Here is a 21,671-nt window from a genome sequence, read left to right as displayed (position 1 = left end):
ACAAGATCATGCCTCTGCCTCTCCTATCCATCTCTATGTGGCCTTTTTATCCTTTGTGTGGAGGAACTGTTTAGTTTTCATGTCTACTTCAGAGAGAACTGTTCTATATGGAGCTGTAGTTTGCTATGTCAATGAGCAGAGGTGAGCTCAGGGTCTTCATATGCCTCTGTTTTGAACCCTGTTCTTGATTAATTTCATCTTAATCCTACAGAATCCTTCTTAGAAATTTCCTGCTATCCCAAAGATAAGAAAATAACGATTCTAAAATGTAAGAAATGCAAAAACTGCTCTCTCCATTTCAAAAGAGATCACAATCAGCAAGGACCAAACAACCACTACTTAATAATTAGCGGTTGCATTGTCATTTTCTTTTCTTAGAGGAAAATAAGCAATACTATTCAGAGATTGATTGTAAATTATCTAATCTAAGTCTAAACATTTACTTTGCTTTTTAGCATTCTTTATCAATTTATTGATAAGGAAAATACTGCAGAGAGAATACCTTTTGGGTGTGTCTCTAAAGAGGTAACTGCTAATTTCAGCTCCATCTGGAATTACTGATGAATCATGAAAAAATGCCTTGTCCCGGATCTGCATCTGAAAAAGTTCCTCATCTCGAGTGGGTAACTTCTGAGTCCTTGAGCTCAGTGGTAATAGCAGCCACAGCAGACACCAGTGGAGAGGCACCATCCTGGGGCAACAGAAATGATTGCTTACATTAGTTCTGCAGGTAGACGCTTGGGCAAGTTGCAGACTTTCTAAAGGGTTAAGAATATTTTAGCTTTGACAGAAAGTTAGAGTTGTAGTATGTATTTTGGATACATACATGATCTTAAAGGCAAATTTCCTGTTTTGTTTTGTTTTATTCCCAAAGTATTTCATGACGTTGATAACAAATTCACTAACATTTCAGATATTAAAAAGATTTTTTTTTTTTTTTATTAAAAAGATTTTAAATGAATGGACTCTTGGTGCTTTAACTTCTCCGGATATTCAGAGAGAAAATCCCCACTTTAATATGGCAGAAGCCAATATGGTTCTTGTAGAAATGTGTATACAAATGTCTCAGAAATTGAACCATAGCATAAAGAGACACACAGACTCACTGAGAGCCAGAAAATTACCATTGCACAATTACTTTTATGTTTCCTTGAGACTTGACTAAGGATTATACATGTATAGTATTATTTTTGTTTCCCAGATCAGATTTTCGTAAGTTAGAAAGTTTTAGAGATGATAAAGTTAATTTTGTCATAGGTTAAGCAATTTGTCCAAAATCACAAGATAGATTATTTGCTTATATCTAGTTATCATTCATTACTAGACTCCTCAACACAACATTTAAAGGTAAACCTTTGCCATATTAGAAGTGGGCTTGGATTCCCACTCTTGGATCAAGTGAGACCACTGGAAAGTTGTAGAGTCAGGTTATTTGTCTTAACCTCCATCACAGATATATATTTACTACTCCAGCAGAGTATTTTCATTGAATTACATTTTGGCATTCAAACTGACTTTCATGAAAGATCCTATAGATAATTATGGATCACTCTCTACTGCATGTTGCTGTGGGAATATTGTCAAGGACACCATCTTCTACATGACTCAGTGTCCCTAACAGGAAGCCTCAGGTAGGCAAGTTCTTTTGATGTCAAGTGCTGGTGAAAGGTTTTGCTTCCTCTGAGGGTTTTCCCTTATCTCTCTGGCAATGTACATCAGGGATTTCAAGCATTAGGGGAACAGTATGTTTATACTTAGGTACTTTAAAGAGTGAGAAAGTCGAATGAAAATATCTGCAATAATTTGAAATGAAGTGAAAGCCAGTTTTATTTCTAAAGAGTCATTACTACAGCTCTGAGATTACCTCTACTTAAGCCATCATTTGACTTTGATTTTATCTTTCTTGGAGTGCTATCAAAAGTAGATTCATATTAAAATATTTTTTTGAAGGGAATAAACTTTTCTTTTTTATGATAATGTGAGAAGTAATTTTCTCACACTGAGCTTACCCAAAAAGTAAACATAACTTCCTTTTTCAAAAAGGTTTTTTTTTTTTTTTGCCATGTGTTTTGCAGTTTTCCATATAAGAGATCTGCAGTCATTGAGAGTTACTATGTGCAAAACGAGGGGTTAAATTCACCAGCTGCATTATTGCATTTAATCTTCACAAAAACCTTTGTGAAGTAGGTACTATTCTCATGGAAGAGTAAACCTCCTTTTACATAAGCAGAGAAAGGTTATAAATCCAGGTATTGTCCTCTGTAATATCTCTCAAGAAAGCCATCGTAATTTCTTACAAGAGACTCTAATTCTCAATTGCATTGTAATTGAGTGAAAACTTGAATGAGAACTAAGAAATCTGACTTTTTAGTTGCAGCACAAACTAGATCAGTATCTAAGTCAATGCACTTAACCACTCCAGGTGGACCTCAGTTTTCTCAAGGGTTAAGGTGATAATCTCTAAAAACAAATGATGATTCTGAGACTGAATCCTCAATTCCTCCTCCCAACTAGCTAGCTGTTGAGGAATGAGACCAGGCCTTCTTCAGTTTCATTAAGTAATCTGAACCTCAGATATCCAGATAATAGTCAGAATAGAATAGAAGCAAAGTTGGGCATGGAAAGCAGGAGCTCATGTGAGCAGATGAAACTTATAACTATGAAAGATGGTGAGATGGATCAAAATCAAAACTCAGCGAACCCATGCGAAACAAACACGGACATGGTTAACTAAATAGAATGAGACCTCTACTCACAACCCTTAATCCCTCCCCTCTGATGCCCTTCCTCCTGTAGCTAACAGAAGTGAGTAATCCGATATGCTAGAATTTGCTCAGGCATCCCTGTTAAGAAATAATTATTTCAGCATAATGGAATATATCCAGTTAACTCTGTAGCAGCATCCCCAAAATTTACCTCCCGAGAGCAGAAGCCAGACGGTAAAATCTGTCTCTTTAGAAGTGGTTAGAATTTGCCCTTCCATGCTTATTAGGAACTTAGGCCAAATATGCGATGGCAGCACTTGGGTAGGATATAGTCAGGTGTATTTGCCCTAGAACCACTCAGGCAGCTTTACCTCATTAGACTCTATGTTTGCCCAGAAAGTGGTCAGCTGCATGGTACCGCGGGATGACCAAGCAGGACACGCTGCCCAATGCCCCAGCATATATGGGATATTTAGGTCAGCTCTAGAGTTAGGGAGGCAGCTAGTTATGATCGGTGGGGATCTTTCCAGCTTCCTCTTTTCCAGCCATCCATGGGAAGGACTTTCTCTTTATTAAATCAGCAAGCAATAAGAAAGTAATTTTGAGTTAAAAACAGTATTAATAAGTTTTATTTTGTAAATGCTGCACTCTTCTAAGTGCTTTATATATATTATCTCATATAATGCTAGCAACAACCCTATGATGTGGGCACTATGATTTTCTCATTTCAAAAATAAGCAAACTGAGGCTTGGACAGGTAAGATCACATAGTGAATATAATACAATACAAGAAATACAATTTTTCATGAGTAAGTTAAATACGGAAAATAGGATTATTGTATATTATCCATATCAGCTATTTTTTAATTTATAAATAAATAAATAAATAATAGTGAACAGCTTCAGATGATAGGATTCTATAAAGTAGTTGTTGAAAGATAATTCTCCATGGGTCTCTGTGCTTGTTTTTGCCCATCTGGGAGCAGAGGAATTCACTGCTTTTGTTCTACATTATCTTCCCAAGGATGCCTATGTAATGAAAAGCCTTGGAAGATAAAGTTTCTGGAGCCAAGAGCATGCATGATCACTATACCATGGAAGAGCTGGGCTCCCCAAGTTCAGGGCTCCTCTTGTTAAAAAAAAAACAAACACCAAAAAACCATTTGGGGGGCTGGTGCTATCTGTCCCTCTTTTCATTTGTGGGAATTGGGGGTCAGGGAGTCAGTGGGGGAAAATGATAATACTGTAGATTCTGCTATGGATGGCTCTGAGTTGCTCTGAGTAGTGCTTTTGTCTCTGACCCAGGAGTCTCACGCCATCTAGCATCAATGAAACTATGTATGACAGGCTAACTTGTTAGCTTACAAGCAGAGTAAAATCTCAAACTCTTCACAGTTCTTGACACAATGTTTTACTTACTAAATTATTTTACTGGCTTATCTACTTTATTTTATATAAATAAAATAAGTTTTTATTTATATTACCACCAACAGGGAAGAGACTCTTCGCTTTCTTTTCGCTTTCTTTATTAAAAAAAAGAAATCATTATTTCTCCAGCTAAAGTTCTATCACATCAACTTTTTATTTCTGAAACAATTTTAACCATTTTAATTGCCATACATTATGGGCAAAACAGACACTTTTTGGAAAAATATTTAAAATTATTATTCCTTTTTTTTTTCCACTTTGTATCTATATGAGAAGATGGATGTTGGCTATCCCTATTGTGGTAATCATTTCATTAATATATACAAATCAAACTATCGTGTGTGCACCTTAAATTTACATAGTAATATATAACAACTATTTTTCAATAAAACTAGAAAAAATTAGTATGGTCCCAAAGCACAGATCTTTATAGTCTACAGGACTATCTTCTTCAACATGTTATCTAATAACATTCATCTACTATTGGGGAAAAGCATACTCAGTTATTATGGAAAGTTAATCATTTGATCAGGTTACAGGCAGAATTATTCTAAACAAAATGTATTTAAAAGAAGCACTAAAGATAGCTAATCAAAAAACTATTATGCAGATGGAGTGTACATATTTTTACAACTTCTATTCAGTGATTCAGGTTTAAAGGTTTACTTAGATATTAAGGTTCTATAGATTTTTTTCCCCCACCAGTAAAATGTTCTCTCTCAGACACTCAGCTTAAGAATTAGTCATTTAAAATAAACAACTAAAAATACATTCCTCTTAAGAATAAGACTTGGGTAAGCCAGTCTATAAGAACTGACTTCTTCTAAGATTACAAAAGTGCCCTCTAATGGCATAACTTTTCCTTTCATTTATTTTTGTTACTTCTAGGTATCCAGAGCTAACCTAAATTTAAAGTTTAAGTTAAATAACATTTCCCAGAATTTCTCTTTTGGTATTATTTCTTTTGTCATGGGCGTCTGGTAGTAATCTCAGCAATCTATCTGTATAGCAAGAAACCACACTACCTTTTTATAATCCATGGTCTAGTTCCAACAGAAGTAGGAAGTTGCTAGGATGATGGCAAATATTTTTATTTTTCTAGGCATATCAATCAACTTGGTCCCACAATTATTCACAGCCCAGAAAAACTAGACAGTATTATCCTATTACTGAGAAGATTGACTTTGTTTCAATTAAAAAGTTCTAATGAATCAAGTAATAGAGATGCTAATCTAAAACCGATGTTTTCATGTTGTCAGAGGCTTCTTCATATTTGGCACATACTTTCAGATCCTGCCAAGACTGAAGAGAAAAAACAAAAATGATCTAATGATTTATAAACCTCAACCTATAGCCTAGATTATGAGTGATCTAGATTATTGCATAGTTTTATTCTTTGGAAGGCCCAATTGTTTTTGAAATATAATTATCCAGAGATTAGCCATTTGTTCTCTACTACAAAGTTAGAGATCTGGGCACTAAAAAGTAAATAACTTTAACCCACTGAGCCACCCAGGTGCCCCAAATAAATAACTTTAAATGTAATTAACTTACACAGTGCGCATGCATGCACGCGTGCGCATACACACACACACACACACACACACACACACACAAATTTGAGGCTAAACTATTTGGAAACATTATATGAGTCCAGTTAGTTGATGTTAGAGCAAAGGTAAATGAGCAGTGGATCTAAAAGAAGAACTTTTACAGATAATAAATTATTTTTATAATTTCTGGCGAGAGGGTAAAAGCTACAGGTCAAAAAGAGTGGAGAGTGGTTTTCTTTGGGATGTTTTAGGAATGAGGACCAAGTTTGCTTCTCCCATTCTTCTCGTCCACCTTCTCTGCAGGGCTCTCTGCTCCCCCAGCCCACAGAGGGACAGGGGAACAGTAGAGAGTGCAAGGAATGAACTCAAGACTGGTTTTGAAGGAAACACCAAGGAGGAGATATGAAGCATTTATGTTGTTTTCTGGGGGTAGAGAGTAGAGCATATGATGGGTAATTGAAAGCCTGAAACTCATCCTAAGACTTTATTTTCAGCATTCATTTCAACTTTTTATTTTATGGAGCCTTTAGTGCAGTGAAAAACAAATAGTCAAACTGACCTGGCATATCTTTTTACCACAAACCTGTGGGAATGTTTCAGAACTATAAAATAGTCTAGTGGTAAGCAGGAAAAAAAAAGGGAGCTCAAATAATTCATCAATGTATCAACTAAACACCCAGCATGACCTCTATCAACACAAAAACTATGCGTAAAAACAATAAAACTTGCCCTGGGGAGTGTCTGCAGCAACTTCACTACTGTCATTTGGCAAGATTTATCTTTAATTACATAAGATGGGCTAGTCAATTTACCATCTTGGTTAATCCACTGGGTCATTTAGTGAACATAAAAATTTATTGCTTGAAATTATGTAAACAGTGATTATAAGTAAATAAATCTTGTTAATTTTTTATTTCTTTAAAAAAATATATTAGATGTACTTAACCACAATCTTAATTGGTAATCTTGTCTTAGGGGTAGAGAAATATTTCAGGCCACTAAAAAGCTTCCTTTTGTATTTATAGGCTACTGTTTAGCTATATTGTCTCACTAATGTAAGGAATTTACAAGGCTGCTAAATAAAAAGTTGTTTCAGGTTTTCACCAACTGTCCAAGACTCTCTGAACAGAAGGAGTCATGTATATATTAAAGACACTGTGACCTTTCTCAGCACCATACATTCCACAGACAGCAACGAATAGCTCAGTCTACCTGTGAAAGATATACTCAAAGCAAATCCCTCCATCCCTCCACCACCAACCACCAAGGGCCTGTAAGCTCCTTGCAAAAACAAGATTTATTTGTAAAAAATGTTGTCAAGCTTTTATAGATACTAAATGTTGCAAAACTCTAAACAGGTCACACCAAGCAAACGATTAAAAAAACTCCCCATAATGTCACTAAGATTCACTTAAAAACTATTCAGTGTACCCAGTCACATGTAGGCCACAAACATGAAATAAATTTGCAATCACCAGAAAGAAGGATGGCATTCTGAATTTACTTGAGGCAAATGCATCTGGAGTAATGTTTAGTTACAGGGAGTGGAAAGTGCAAATTATAATTGAGTAAGGATGACTTCAAGAAGTGGTCGGCCATGGTGATTTCTGTTCTTTTCCCTTCCTTTTTAAGTGCAAATATTTAGTCTCTCAACTTCTATTTTTAAACTCTACGCCATTTGTTTTCATTTGAATCATCCACGCCACATCTGATAATAAGTCTGCAGCATTTAATGTAGCTGTAAAGAAAAAACGTAGCATTCACTGGGGGACCGGCCCCGTGTCACAGAGCAGGCTGTGAGTGAGTGGGTTTGCCTCTTGAAGAGCAAGATGCCCAGCAAGGGCATACAGATGCCCTCCAGGCTGACATTTAGCAATGAAAAAAGCTGAATTCCCAGGAGTCCTCCTGTTGTCTGCTGTCTTTTGCAAACAATGAAAATGGCAAACATGAAAAATGTGAAAAACAGTAACAGAAATTAGTTGGTTATTCTTATCCGTACAGAAATATCCTCTGCTGTAGTTGAAAACTGGAGGGAAATAAGGCATCTTGTGGATTGGGGTGTTTCTGTCTCTGCAAAGGGTGAAATGAAGCCAGTGGGAGGAAAGGGCTCCCACTGCTGAGCCCTCTCTGGCAGGTGCTAGGTGAGCTCTTGTTCCTGAGGACTGGGGCACAGCTGCAATGTGCGAACCCCAACAGAGCAGAGCCAGAGTTAGGCACAAGATTTACCGGCTAAAGCTCTCTAAATACAGGCTGTCATTACATAGTGGAATGATTATTAAGAGTTTCAGAGTTCATTATGTCAATAATCTATGGATTAGGGACTCTCACATGCATTTCAAGGGCAATGATTCCAACCTCCTCTACCACTTCTCTAAATGATTGCCAACTTTCATTCTGGAAGGAAATTAAATTAGTATGAAAACGCAACGTAAAATTAAAACACACCAAAGATCTGAATAAAGTTTCCATTCTCTCATCTCCTCCCCTCTGATCCTCATGGTGTGTAGTTCACAGCGGGGCCAAGGTTACGGCACTCTAATTTTAAAAGATGGTTATGCCTATGAAATAAACTTGAAAGAGGATCAGATTTTAGAGTCAGTAATCCTGTATTCTCACCATCACTAACGCCAATAAAAAGAATAATGAGCAAGAGAAATGGCCAAAATAAGTGTACTACAGATAAGAGTAGTCTTTGATCCAGGAAGCCAGACCCATTTTACTAAAGGAAAGAGTAGATCTCCTTAAAGGCATCTATCTGATAAGTGATTAGAAGCTATGATAAATTCAACTGCAACAGAGTATAGATAATGCAAAGTAAAACTGGAACAAAGGACTGAACATCTTCCTCCTATCAAACTTTTCTCTGCATGTGCAACTGAGATATCCAGGATAATTTCCACTATCTGAAGAGAAGCTAATGATTCCTGGAACAATGAAAGTCCCTCAGGGAGGAATAATATGCTTGGTTGCTTTTCTTACTTTAGTTTGGCAACTAAGCCTTATTTCCTGTTGATCTGCAACAAAATGAAAATGACTTCCTGTGCAATGTTCTCCAAAGCAGTTAACAAACTACACACCCCATCCTCTGCTGAAATTTAGCTAAGATGTAACATGGCAACATGCCAGGAGTATCTAGCAACAGCACCTATCAGCACAGAAGATAAGACATGAACTGTCATGGGCAACAGACAATGAGTCCCTGCTCTGTGTAACACACTGAAAGTGCAAAGACATTTAATATAGATTCAGACTGTTCTGCTGCTTACAATTAGGTTGAGTGGACATTAATTCCAGATAAGAGTACCCTGCAATGTAAGATGACAAAATACCAACAGAAAACAGGTGGCTCATAGAATAAGTGCTTAACAGAGGTGGGGGGAAAACAGAGCAAGCTTCAGAGAGATAGTAGGAAAAGGGGAGAAGAGCTACATGTGGGGAAGGGAGAGAGACTAATTTGTCAAAAGTTCTGGTAAGAGGTGGCGGCTCAGGAGCTGATGCACAGAGAGAGAATTGCATCGGTAAGAGTTAATAAACAAATGTTAATTGAGTACTTCCTTTGTGCAAGACACTGAACAATGTGCCAGTTACATAAGACACTCTCTCTTCTTGAGGTCTTTATGGTCTAGAAAGAAGTGAGGAAGAAAATACTTTTAGAAGAGATAAAGAGAGATCAGTAGGGAACTAACTGTGAAGGGTCATAAAAGCAAGATATCCCTTTATAAAGGATGGGAAAACTTAGAAAGCTAAAAGGTAGTTTTCTAATGGTTTACCATCTATGTTTCTTAGCAACTGCTGAGATTCCCGGGAAGAATTCTGAAAAGGGAACAAAACAGTTCCACATCATGTCCTAAGACCTCAGGGAAAGGTGATGGAGACGAGAACAAGTATTTCCTCAAAACAGGCTACTTTTTCAAGGAATACAATTTGTAAAACTTCTCTTTTCCACCCAGAATTTCCCTCTCCTACACTCCCAAGATTAGGAAGCATGGTTCAGTGGGAAAAATCACACACCGAGTCAGGACATTTCTGGTGCAAGCATGAGAACTATTCACACTGGTGGCTTATTGGCCCAGATGTTCTCCTTGGTGCCCCGCACTTGTGAACCCCTGAGATTGAGGTTAGCGCATCCTATCTCTTAGGAAACACGGCAACATAAGGCAGTAACGGAGTTTCACAAAGATGCAAACTATGACTTGGGCTCCCCTGTATTTAATTCTAAGACAAAAAAAGAACAGGTTAAAGACTGAAGTGAAGAAAAGTGATCTACTTTCATGGAAATCTGTCCATCCATGTCATGTACTGAAGAGTTACTGCTCTAAGTTAGCCCTGGGAGAGGGTTTATCACAACTGTGGTAACAGCGCACACCAACCAGAGTATTAATGTGAATTTCTATTAGTGAGTAAACCCACTTCCAATTCCCTTGGAAATAATCTTTAGGACCATAGAGGTACGTTGCTGTAGACTCACTGGAGGTTAAGACTATAGTATGGCAATTTTGAATTTGATTATTTTATAGTTATTTTAACCAGGAAGGGAACTCCTCAGTAAGACACTCCACAGACTTCTTAGGATGCACAAACTAAATAAGGTCAAAAAAGAGCTAAAGTCAAGAGAATAAGAATCTTCCAAGCACTGCCTCTATATCCCAAACCAAACTAGGTAACAAGAGGACTCAAAAGACATATCCTAGGAATGAACAACTTACTTCTAAAAACAAAACATATATATCCAAGCAGGGGAATCCAATAATGTTAGTATATTGACTCATTCATTTTTTTTTTTACTCAACATGTCTGTCATGAGTCCTTGCTACATATCAGACACTGTCTAGGGACACTGATAATCTCAGGAAACCACAGTCTAGTGGTGGTGACAGCACATACACAGAAACATCAATAACAAAACACCAGTGGCTGGCATTCACAGTTCCATAGAGAATTACAACAGGCCTGCGTGAGAGAAAGCAATGGCGGCTTTAGGTGGAAGATTTAGAGATGGTTTCTTGGAAGAAATGACCTTTCCTTCGAGATGTTATGAACCAGAGGAAGCCAGTGAAAGAGATGTCAGAGGAAAGAGCATTCTGGGCAGATAGACAGCTGGTGCAAAGGCCCGAAGTTGGCACTAGACGTGAGTATGGGTGAAGAAAAGGCTTTCACTGTGGGCAGAGGGGAGTGGGCAGAGGGGAGAGTGGGCAGAGGGGAGAGTGGAAGGCAAAGGGCAGATCGCATACAGTTCTGCAAACCATATTAAGGAGTTTGGATTCTATTCTGAGTATGAGGGAAAGCCTTTAAGAAGTTCAGAATCAGGACGCCTGGGTGGCTCAGTTGATTAAGTATCTGCCTTCAGCTCAGGTCATGATCCTAGGGTCCTGGGACGGAGTCCCGCATTGGGCTCCCTGCTCAGTGGGGATCCTGCTTCTCCCTCTGCCTGCTGCTCCCTTTGTTTGTGCATGCGCACAAGCTCTCTCTCTCTGAAAAATAAAATCTTAAAAAAAAAAAAAAAAAAAAGCTCAGGATCATGATCCAATCCATGTTTTTAAGGAATAACTCTATTTTGTAAAGAACAGATGTTAGAGACATGATAACTATAAAAGCAAAAACCAACCTCATTTTTGTAAAAGCAACAAGATCAGAAGAAGTCCCCTGCAGCTGTCCACGGCAGACGCGGTGATGGCTTAAACTTGGTGGGGGAGATGGAGAGTAATGGAGAGATGCATTGTGTCTTACGTCCAGAATGTACAGGTGAGTTGGAGGCAGGAAGTGAGGAAATGAGAAGAATCAAAGATAACACCTTGATTATAGGAACCCAGGGGCAATGAAATAACAGAGCATTGGAAGAAATCAGAGAGAAATGAAACTAGTTGGGCAGAATTTCCAGTTGGCATCCAATAATACATGAATTGCTGATAATGTTAGATGCAGTTTTTAAAAGTTAATTCTTATACTGGTTAAGGTATTAGAAAAGACAAAAAAGGAAAACACTCTCTTCTTGTTATGAAAAACATAAAGAAGCACTGACCAAGGTAGAAAGTAGCAAGATGTGCAGTTTGATAGCCAAAAATATTGATTTCAATTGGCCGGGTGGGAAAGTGGATCTGCTGGGTGCATGGAAGGTGGGTGAGACATACTGGGGAAAGGCAACAAGTATATGTGTACATACACACACACACACACACACACAAACACACACACACTACTGGTTACGCACACGTAACGTGCGCGTAACGAGTAGCTGCTTCTTTGAATTTAGGTTTCCAATGAAGGGTGCGTAACAACCGAGGCTAACTGATTTCTCAAAAGTTCTGGTAAGAGGTGGTTTATGGTCAGTGAGGAGGAAGCTAAGAGAAACATACATGGAAGTTAAGAAGAAAATTAGAAAAAAAAACACCACACACACACACACACACACACACACTGAAATTTGGCATATAACCAGACCTCTTCATAAGCTGTGTCTAAATGGACAGGTTAAATAAAACTTAGGAATCTTCCTATGAGCTCATATCTGCCAATACGACTTAACTGATACTTCTGCACACTTTTCTGCAGAGAGCTGGAGGACCAGTGAGGAATCCTAAAGCCAGTGGGGCTGATAGGCGAATGAGGAACTGCGCAGGCGCGGGCAGGGAACCGACAGGTGGTAAGCTTAGTGATAGGCAGGAAAAAGCGGGCTAGAGAAAGGAAAGAGGTCCTTGGGGGGCGGGGTCACCAAACTTTGGCGTGTAACACTCTGAAGGAGAAAAGTCAGCAATCTTTTCAGGCATTCTGTAATATATCCAGTAGGGTTTACTAAATAACCAATCGGTGGACCAAACTCAATAATCACTATATCTTCTGAACGAAGATCATTACTAGTTTTGTGTGCCAGTGACAGCAAGGATAAAATAAATACTGTAGTGGGAACAAAGATTCTAAAAATAATCTATCTTCACTCATCCATCAGCAAATGACCTTACATTTTTATATATTTTCCATCTATCTCAGATAATACATACTATCTTCTCAAAGGAACTTAAAAATTTAAAAAGTTTTTTTTTTTTTCATTCTACCTAACCATACTCACAAAAGCAGGTATTTTAATTATTTAGGCTCAAAGGTATTCCTGTTCCGATGACAAACCTGGTTTCAAAAATTGCTTTGGTAATTCTAACAGCTATGTCTGCTGAACACATGGGCCAAATCTTCCATAAAGTTTTGATCAAAGAAATCTTTATAACCCAGCTTCTAGTGATGTAATAAAAAAAGATACTCATCAACAAGGCAGTGACAACAGGAACTTTGTTTCCAAGAGCCAGCATGATGGAATTGCAGAATTCATTGGCTGATGCACCAAATGTTTACTGGGCACTTACTCTGTGCCAAGCACTGCTTGAGAAATATAGCCGTGGATAAGAAGTGTGATGTCCTTTTGCTTGTAAAGCTTCGAGTTCGGTAGGTAAGGGAGAGAATGAACAAGCTAACATCTACATATAACCATTCCAGAGAGCAGCAGCACCAGGCAGAAAGTGGAGTAGGTGAAATGGCTGGAGGGGTGCCATGGGAGGAAGGTAGGGGGAAGGAGCCCTTTTAGGCTGAGTGGTCATGGAAGGCCTCTCTGAGGAAGTGACATTTCAGCAGGGACTTGGACAGAGAGGAGTAAGTCAGGGAGACTGAGGGGAAGGACCTATTTGGTCTGCTGTGCTTTACGTCCAGGAATCTGCCCCACCTGTGCCTTAACCACAACCCTCAGCCACTAAAGGGGACAGTCCCAACGCACAGAGACCCCAAGACAGTCCTGACTCAACTGAGGCAGCCACAATCACATCTGGTGAGGAAGGCCTGGCCAGGGTTAAATCCAGGAATGCGGGGATGGGCTGTGACACCAGATGTTTTAAGGTCTATTATCAGATGAAAGAGGGATAAGAAGCACTGGCTGGCCCAGCTAGTCCCAGGGGCTGTCATGGACTAGAAGGAAGGAGTTCGGGACTCCGTAAAATACAGACTTCTCTGACAAAGCTGGTAAACTGAACAGAGCAGTTTAAAAAGTAGGAGGTGCTCTGACAGAGGAAGGATGTTTCCTGACATTCTGGAGTGAGATACCAAAAGAAAAAAAGGGGGCTACAAAATCTGCAGGAAGATTCTTAACAAGATTGCAGCCGTGTGGTATTTACTTAGACGGCTTGCTATCTGAGCTTCCTCTGAATAACATAGTGCATTACTTGAGAGGACCTCTTTCCTCTGAAAACATGTAGAATATGGTTTGGCTGGGATACATTGTCAGTAAGTGAACTAGTGTTTGAGTGCCTATTGCAAGTTCCTTGCAGACATCAGGGGCAGATGAGGCAGAATCAAGGTCCTCCAGTGAAACGAGAGGCTTCGATTCTTATGGCCCTTTCTTATTTCACTTGAGCTATAGATATTTTAATATTTTTTCTCATTCTTAAAAAAAATAAATAAAAGCTCCTCATGAGGCTTTCATTAAGTTTACCCAAGTAAATGACCCTTAGGAAAGATTTTTTTTTACTCCTTTTTCTATCTCTTCTACAGATTTCTATGGTTCTTACACCAAGTAGGCACTAAATAAATATTTGCTTAATTATACTGATTTCAAGAAGTTTATTGCAAAGAGTAAGAGGGTCTGAAATCTCTCCCATCAGATTCTGGACTATGCAAGAAAGTTGGGGGTGGTGGTTTGCCGAGGCCTCAAGGTTGATTTACTTGGCTCCAGACTCACTTTTCCTTCGGATGCCCGGGATAGAACACTCAAAAGTGTGAAGTGGCTTAGCATTGGCCTCACCGAACCAGATTCAGGCTGCATTGTGAATCTGGGCCCTTTTCCTTCTTCTGCCAGAACACTTCTGCACCCTTGAGTCCAAGGGCAGATTGAGACCACTCCTGAACTGCCTTGGTTTCTTCCTGTGTTTGTTGACTGAAATGGAAGAGTAGTCCTTGAGAAGGCTGCTGGAGGGTCACCAGATGCCGCATGAAAACCAGCACATGCTACTTTTACCTCAGGAGCACCGGCCTGCCAGGTGCCAAGCTAGGAACCTCACCAAAGTCTGCTTGTTTTCAATCCCCACCCTCCGCTAACCAACACATCCTGCCAATGCACCTGCTGCACATTCCCTCAGACTGGTTCTCTCTTCTCTATCCAAACTGCCGGTCCCTCAAATGAGCCACTCCCTGCTTCTCATATCCATTGCCCGCATCTCTCCCTGATCATTTGCACAGCACCAACATCCTTATCTTAAAAACAAAAATGTTTCCTTCTTCTGCTGATAAAAATAAAAAGTCAGATGATTTCCTGTGAACTGGAGGACGAAGTCTGTGCCCATGAGGTGTCTGACCTCACAACTCACTCTACCAAACTTATTTCCTACAACTCCCCACACGGGGTTTCCTCTGCCCAGCATGTGCTGATGCCTGCCCCGGGCCCTGGAGGCCTCCTCTGTCTCTGCCGCTTCTCTGGGTGGCAGAATCCTACTCTTTCTTCACAACCTAAGCATCTACAACCACTGGGCAATCTAGTTGTGTTTTCCAATGTGTGTACTTCTACTGCAGACCATTTTAACTTCTGTTCGTACATATTCTTGAGATGCCCAGGTTCTGCGGAAAGGAAACGCAATGCTATCTTTTACAACAGGTATAATGCTGATCACGGAACCTAAATACCAAGCCAGTGTTCGTGACGTTTTGTGGGTAACAAATAAATAAAATCCAAAATAGGAAAACTGATCATTATTGCTGATTTACGGAATTTGTTCGCAAGAGAAATTATAAGCTAAATAGGAAATAAGTCATGGGTGCTTTTGGCAATTTTATGGGTATAAAATAGGCTACTTTGTAAAACTCAAAAACTTGGGAAGTATTTCTTCAGTCTTTTGAGGTGGACCTCATGGCAACCTGTTAGCTGGTTGCTATTAGATGGGTGGCACATGCTGGATGCTCCAGGAGCCTAGGAGAAGGATGCATTTTCTTCTGTCCTTAAGAACACAGTCATGTCTTAGTAAGAATAACATAGTGCATTACTTGAGAGGACCTCTTTCCTCTGAAAACATGTAGAATATGGTTTGGCTGGGATACATTCTGATCAGAGAATAGGAACAAATGCTATGAAACGGTGCTTCTCAAACCTGAAGGTACAATCACATGACCCAGCTTTCTTATTAAGCTGCAGATTCTAATTCAAAAGATGTAGGGTGGGCCCTTTCACTCGGCCTTTCTAGCAAGCTCCGTGGAGATGTGGATGCTGATGGTTCTTGGGCTGCACTTCGAGTAGCTCTGTCTCTTCCAGTCGTGTGACCGATTATCTGATAATGGTGGCACTATGATTTTCTTCTCCAGTATTTGCACCATTTATACTTTTTAAAAGATATATTTTTAAATAAACTCTACACCCAACGTTGGATTTGAATTTACAACTCTGAGATCAAGAGTCGCATGCTCTACCAACTGAACCAGCCAGGCACCCCTCCCCTCGTTATTTGAACTTCCTGATTTCCAATTTTTACTCATGACCAAATGTTAATGTTTTAAACATCTATTCAGCATGGATGACATGCAGATTATATACATCCTTTCCTCTTTTTACTGTGAGTACTACTATTACATCCACACAGTTTCACGGCTTTCTTTTCTCTACCTTCTTTATATAGAGGAAGAGGAAGAGGAGGAGGAAGAGTAGGAGGAGGAAGAAGAGGGAGAAGAGAAAGAAGAAGAAGAAGAAGGAGGAGGAGGAGGAGGACAAGGAAGAGGAAGAGGAGGTAGAGGAGGAGGAGGAAGATGGCAGGTTTTTTGCTCTGGGGAATATGTCTGTGTTTATATTAAAGCCCAAAAATGGCCTAGTGGAATTTTTTTTTTTTAAGATTTTATTTATTTATTTGACAGAGAGATCACAAGTAGGCAGAGAGGCAGGCAGAGAGAGGGAAGCAGGCTCCCCACTGAGCAGAGAGCCTGATGCGGGGCTCGATTCCAGGACCCTGGGATCATGACCTGAGCGGAAGGCAGAGGCTTTAACCTACTGAGCCACCCAGGCGCCCCTAGTGGAATTTTTAGGAGATTGTGACAAGATTCTAATTTATTCATCTACTTAATGGAGTTGGCAAATACTAAGAAATAAGATTCTATCAAGAAGAAATCATTATTACTATAGAATAATAAATACCATAGACTAAGAATTGGCATTTGGTTCCATGGACCCAATCCTATATTTTCCCAGTTCGTGATGGTCCTGGAACTTTGCCTCTTCCCCTGCACCCACTGGAACTTATTTTGATAAGACAGCAGTAAAGCCTGTCTGCTGTCAGATTTTCTGTGGTGGCCTCCAGGGCCAACACACAGGACAAAATCAAGATTTAAAAATAACTATAATCAGGATAATACAATCCAAAGATAGAAGAGTGGGACAGATGTATCAGGAACCTTAAATAGGTAAAAAAGTTAAACCCTAGATTATTCTTATTTCCAGAAAAGAAAAAGAAAGAAAAAAGTCTGTGTGGGGGGGCACACAAGTATGCATTTGTCCTGTTCTTGTAAAAAGAAATAAGTTAAAGTAACAGTTTTCAAATACGTATTTCTTCTGCGACCCCTTTTATAAAATCCTAGGCCAAAAACAAACTATAAACGTAAGCCCTGTCTTTGGAGAGATGAGATAATACTCTCCAAGGACACTGGATCGTGACAATCTCACAGTTGAGAGAACCTTAAAGAAAGGGTAGTTAACGTCTCCCCTCTCTTTTCTTTCTGTAGTTCACTCTCTGGTCTCATGTCTCCAAGTTTGGGAACAGTTAAAAGGCTTCCAAAGTAAAACCGAAAATGATTTGCTGGACTTCGAGTAAGAAGATCTGAGTGGAAGCAGTTCTGACTAAACCATTATTGCCTTTTGTACTGGGAGCAAGTCTCTTAACCTCTTTTGGTCTCCGTTTCCTCATCTACACGATGCAGACAATTATTCCCAGGGTGGTTATGAGGTTTAAGATAGTGGATGTGAATGCTCTTTTGAAATAAGAGGTCCTGTTTATCTGCACATAGTATAAAACAGCTTCTCTAACTAGTTGCAACATTTTACTCAACAACAAAAGATACATGTTTTGGCCTGCTCTTTAAACAGGTATCAGACGGAATCTCAGCATCAGGTTATTCTATCAGAATTTACCTAATCTATCAGATAAAAAGTTCCTCTTTCCTCAAAGACTGACTAGAACACAGAGGAGAGGCCAAGATGTTGAGTTTTTAAAAATAATCACACAAACAGTAGGAAATCCTTAATATTCTTTTTGTTAGCCTTGAGAGACCATATCTGAGGGCATCAATATTGTTTAACAAACAAAGATGGATTAAAGGGATTCAAAGGTGAGTGTGCTCAGGCTTTGCAGGCAGTAGATCTAGCAAAGGATTTCAGATGCACGTGTTGAGATTAGAGAGCTGAGGATCAGGCTCAGTTCCTGGGATGTTCTGCATTATTATTTCTGGATTAAGAGATGATTAAAGAACAGGGCACTCAAAAGGCAGATAATGCGGGCAGACCCCACGGTCACTTTTAATGAAGAGTTTACAGTAAATTATGTTGATATAATACAAACACATAAATCTGCAACAATCAGAGACAAGACAAACCACAGAATGCTGACCACAATTATTTCATCCCTTCCCCTCCTTCCCCCAAAAGTAAGATACACAGTTAGGCGTGGTTTTTCTTCTTTAAAAAAAAATTTTAAGGGATGCATTAGGGAAAGGCTGTAGCTGGTGAGTGTAGGGGGTCAACTGTCATCAGCGGTCCTTACACAACATAGAGCCTGCTAAGAGAAAAAGATGTTTCAAAACTGCCTCCTTGTTGTCCCTGCTTTGCAAGTATGAACAAAACTTTAAATGTAGATATTTTTTTCAATTATAGGCTGAACTTGCTGGCTGAAGTGTTAATATGTGTGGGTGTATAAATATTTTCACTGTTGGAGCTGACTTATTCCTCATTATGTTTTAAAGGGCTTTAAGTATTTAGGGTATTTGGAATATCCTAGCCTATGCATCTACAGCAACTCTCAGTATTCCATTGAAATGTAGAACTACATTGAAATGTAGAATCACTTATTTAAAAAAAAAATTTTTTTTAAGACTTTATTTATTTATTTGAGAGAGAGACAGTGAGAGAGAGCATGAGCGAGGAGAAGGTCAGAGGGAGAAGCAGACTCCCCATGGAGCTGGGAGCCCGATGTGGGACTCGATCCTGGGACTCCAGGATCATGACCTGAGCTGAAGGCAGTCGTCCAACCAACTGAGCCATCCAGGCGTCCCTATTTAAAAATTTTTAAAACAGATCTAACTTCAAATCTTATATCTCTTAAAAATGCCACATTATTAGAATACTGGAATGACTTTAGAGGTGAATTCTTATGAATTACCACTAATTTAAGAAGGGAGTCTACAGATTACTTATTTTTCAGTGTTGTACCTTAACACATATGGATTTAAATGTGAAAAAGTATACTCATCTTCCGCCACAAAATTACCTAGTAAGTTAACCATGACCCAAACCAGTAAACATTTAGCACATAAACTGTCTACGATTAAGGTCTTGTGAATTTAGATTAAATTAATGATTTTTTGAATCATTAAATTGTAACCAAAAAAAAATTCCAAGTAAATTGTGTCCTTGCAAATTAATTTGGAAACTAATCTCAATTTAAAAGTTTTAGACATTTCCATCGGTTTTGCTTCTGGAACCAAGGAGTCCCCACTTTATTTTAAAAGTTTGTGAGTGTAGTTTATTCTCTTAGCTGAAATGGAGTTTCAGACTTCTCAGCAGTAGGGGATTAATATCTTCCTCACTGGGTACCCGTGAGGATTAAAGAAAATGATGGATGTGGAAGTACCTTGTGAACAACTGAGGGTTTTAAGAAGTTATAATACTGTTAATAAGTACGATAATTTCCATTCATGTTGTGAAATTCAAAACACAGAAACAACTTTGGTGCAAATTAATAACCGGCAACTTTACTGAGAGGCAATAAAGTTTTAAATATAAATTTCAAAATGTAACACAATTATTTTTTTTACAAGAGCATTAAGATTAGGTAACTTTTTTTTAACTCTTGGAATACTGAATTTTTCAGAACATAATGGAGTGTATTATCTATTTACTAGTAACAGAGGAATTATCAAATGCTTATACATATAACTAAGAATACTTAAAGATAATGGTGACTGATTTATTTGAGGGCTCTTTCAGCTTTCTGTTGAAAATCTCTGGCCCTGTAATGTGGTGTCTCCAAATCTTTTAGAATTGGGATTTTTTATAGATATATATGTGTGTGTGTATATATATATAAAATATATTTTTTATTTTATTATATATTTATATTATATTATATATATTTTATATGTGTGTGTATATGTACACATATATAATAAAAATACATATTTATTTATTTAAGTAAATATATATAATAAAATTATATATATATGTACACACACACATACACACACACACAGACATACAACATGAGACATTCTATACTGTGATGAGTATCATAGTTGATTACATTGGAAAAACCCCTATACTCCACATCTTTTTTCTGGTTAACTTTTGGGTAGGGCTCGCTCCTTGTCAGAGCTGATTAGAATGTCATTATTTTCCCCTGTTATTATTTTTACTTCACAGAAGCTGTCACCTCTGATTACTGATTTTTCAGTGATCATCCAATATGCTGAGTAGGAGTGCCTTTACCAATAAATATATTACATAATGTTACCAAAACTCTTTTCCTCCTTTATACATAAAAGTAAGTTTAAATAGAGTTTTGATATTTTCTCCTTTCATCTTAAGGAGACGTCTTGTGAGGCAAAGACACCACTCCCTTTTAGAGACCTCTGCTTTACAAGATCAGCACTATCAAAAGCTAGATACCTGTTCAGTATCTCAATTGTTTAAAAGAGTATTGTTTCTTTCATTTTACTGAAAAGATAAGTTTTTCGATACAAATATTCACTTGACCTAACGTTGCAAAGATAATCTCAAATGTCCTTACCAGTTCTTCAACATATAGATTCTCTATCTTAAATTCGCATCAAGGTAGAAAGAAGATGAGTTACATATTTTGTAGTCCCAGTATAAAATAAAAAATTGTGGGGCCCGGTGCAAGACCTCTTGTTCAAGAATTATGAACTTCAGGATGGTGACAGAAGAGCATTCAACGAAGCAATGGGGCCATTCCAGCTGTGGCCCACAAACCTGGCCCCAGGTATAACTTCTAGAGTATAAGAAACTGAGAAGCAACTATCAGAGGAAGAGGAAAAAAGAACAGGTGTATTCTAACGGGAGGCTGTCCAAAGAAGAAGAGGCCAAGAGATCCAAAGGTCAGTATCTCCCTTCTCTAAAATTCCGTCTTAAACTAGCTCCTTCCAGTCTGGCTTTGTCCCGCTATTAACATCTTGGGAGGATGTTAGCTGACCGCAGCTTACCCTGTTTCCCATCTTAGCGGCATTTTCATATTTACAGTGGACACTCAAAAACAAAGTTATTTTAAAAACAAAAAATCAGGGGGCGGCTGGGTGGCTCAATGGGTTAAGCCTCTGCCTTCTGCTCAGGTCATGATCCCAAGGTCCTGTGATCAAGCCCTGCATTGTCTTTTCTGCTCAGCGGGGAGCCTGCTTCTCCCTTCTCTCTCTGCCTGCCTCTGCCTGCTTGTGATTTTGAGCTCTCTCTCTTGAATAAATAAAATCTTTAAAAAAAAAAAAAACCACACGAAAAATCATCTTTTTGCAGATAGCATTTTAGTACCACAAGAGGCCTTGGTAGCAGTTGGGGGCAGGGTGGCTTCCCCAGGACCTCAGGCCATTTCCCATAAGACTTGCCTGCTTGTCCACCTACTAATACAGTTATGCTTGCCACTGGGATCATCAGAGGGTCAAATCCATATCTTCTATTTAGGGAGCAGTTTCATTTTCCATAAAAAAAAAGTAATATATTTTCATAGCACATTTCAGCAAACTTCGAAGGATCACCCGAGAA

At 38.7% G+C, this 21,671-nt stretch overlaps 1 protein-coding gene across 1 annotated transcript in view; it reads right to left on the bottom strand.

Annotated features, from left to right (window-relative positions):
* Positions 1–21,671, bottom strand: part of NDNF (neuron derived neurotrophic factor) — a 41,342-nt gene that overhangs the window by 13,005 nt on the left and 6,666 nt on the right. Inside the window, exon 2 of the mRNA XM_044224088.1 lies at positions 503–691. Within this exon, the coding sequence (XP_044080023.1) occupies positions 503–690 (188 nt within the window). The 5' untranslated portion in view covers position 691. The remainder of the gene's footprint in view (positions 1–502; positions 692–21,671) is intronic.

This window comes from Neovison vison, chromosome 11 (genome assembly GCF_020171115.1).
Source record: "Neovison vison isolate M4711 chromosome 11, ASM_NN_V1, whole genome shotgun sequence".
In the NCBI taxonomy this organism is placed as follows: domain Eukaryota; kingdom Metazoa; phylum Chordata; class Mammalia; order Carnivora; family Mustelidae; genus Neogale; species Neogale vison.
This window is presented reverse-complemented; position numbering and strand designations above follow the sequence as displayed.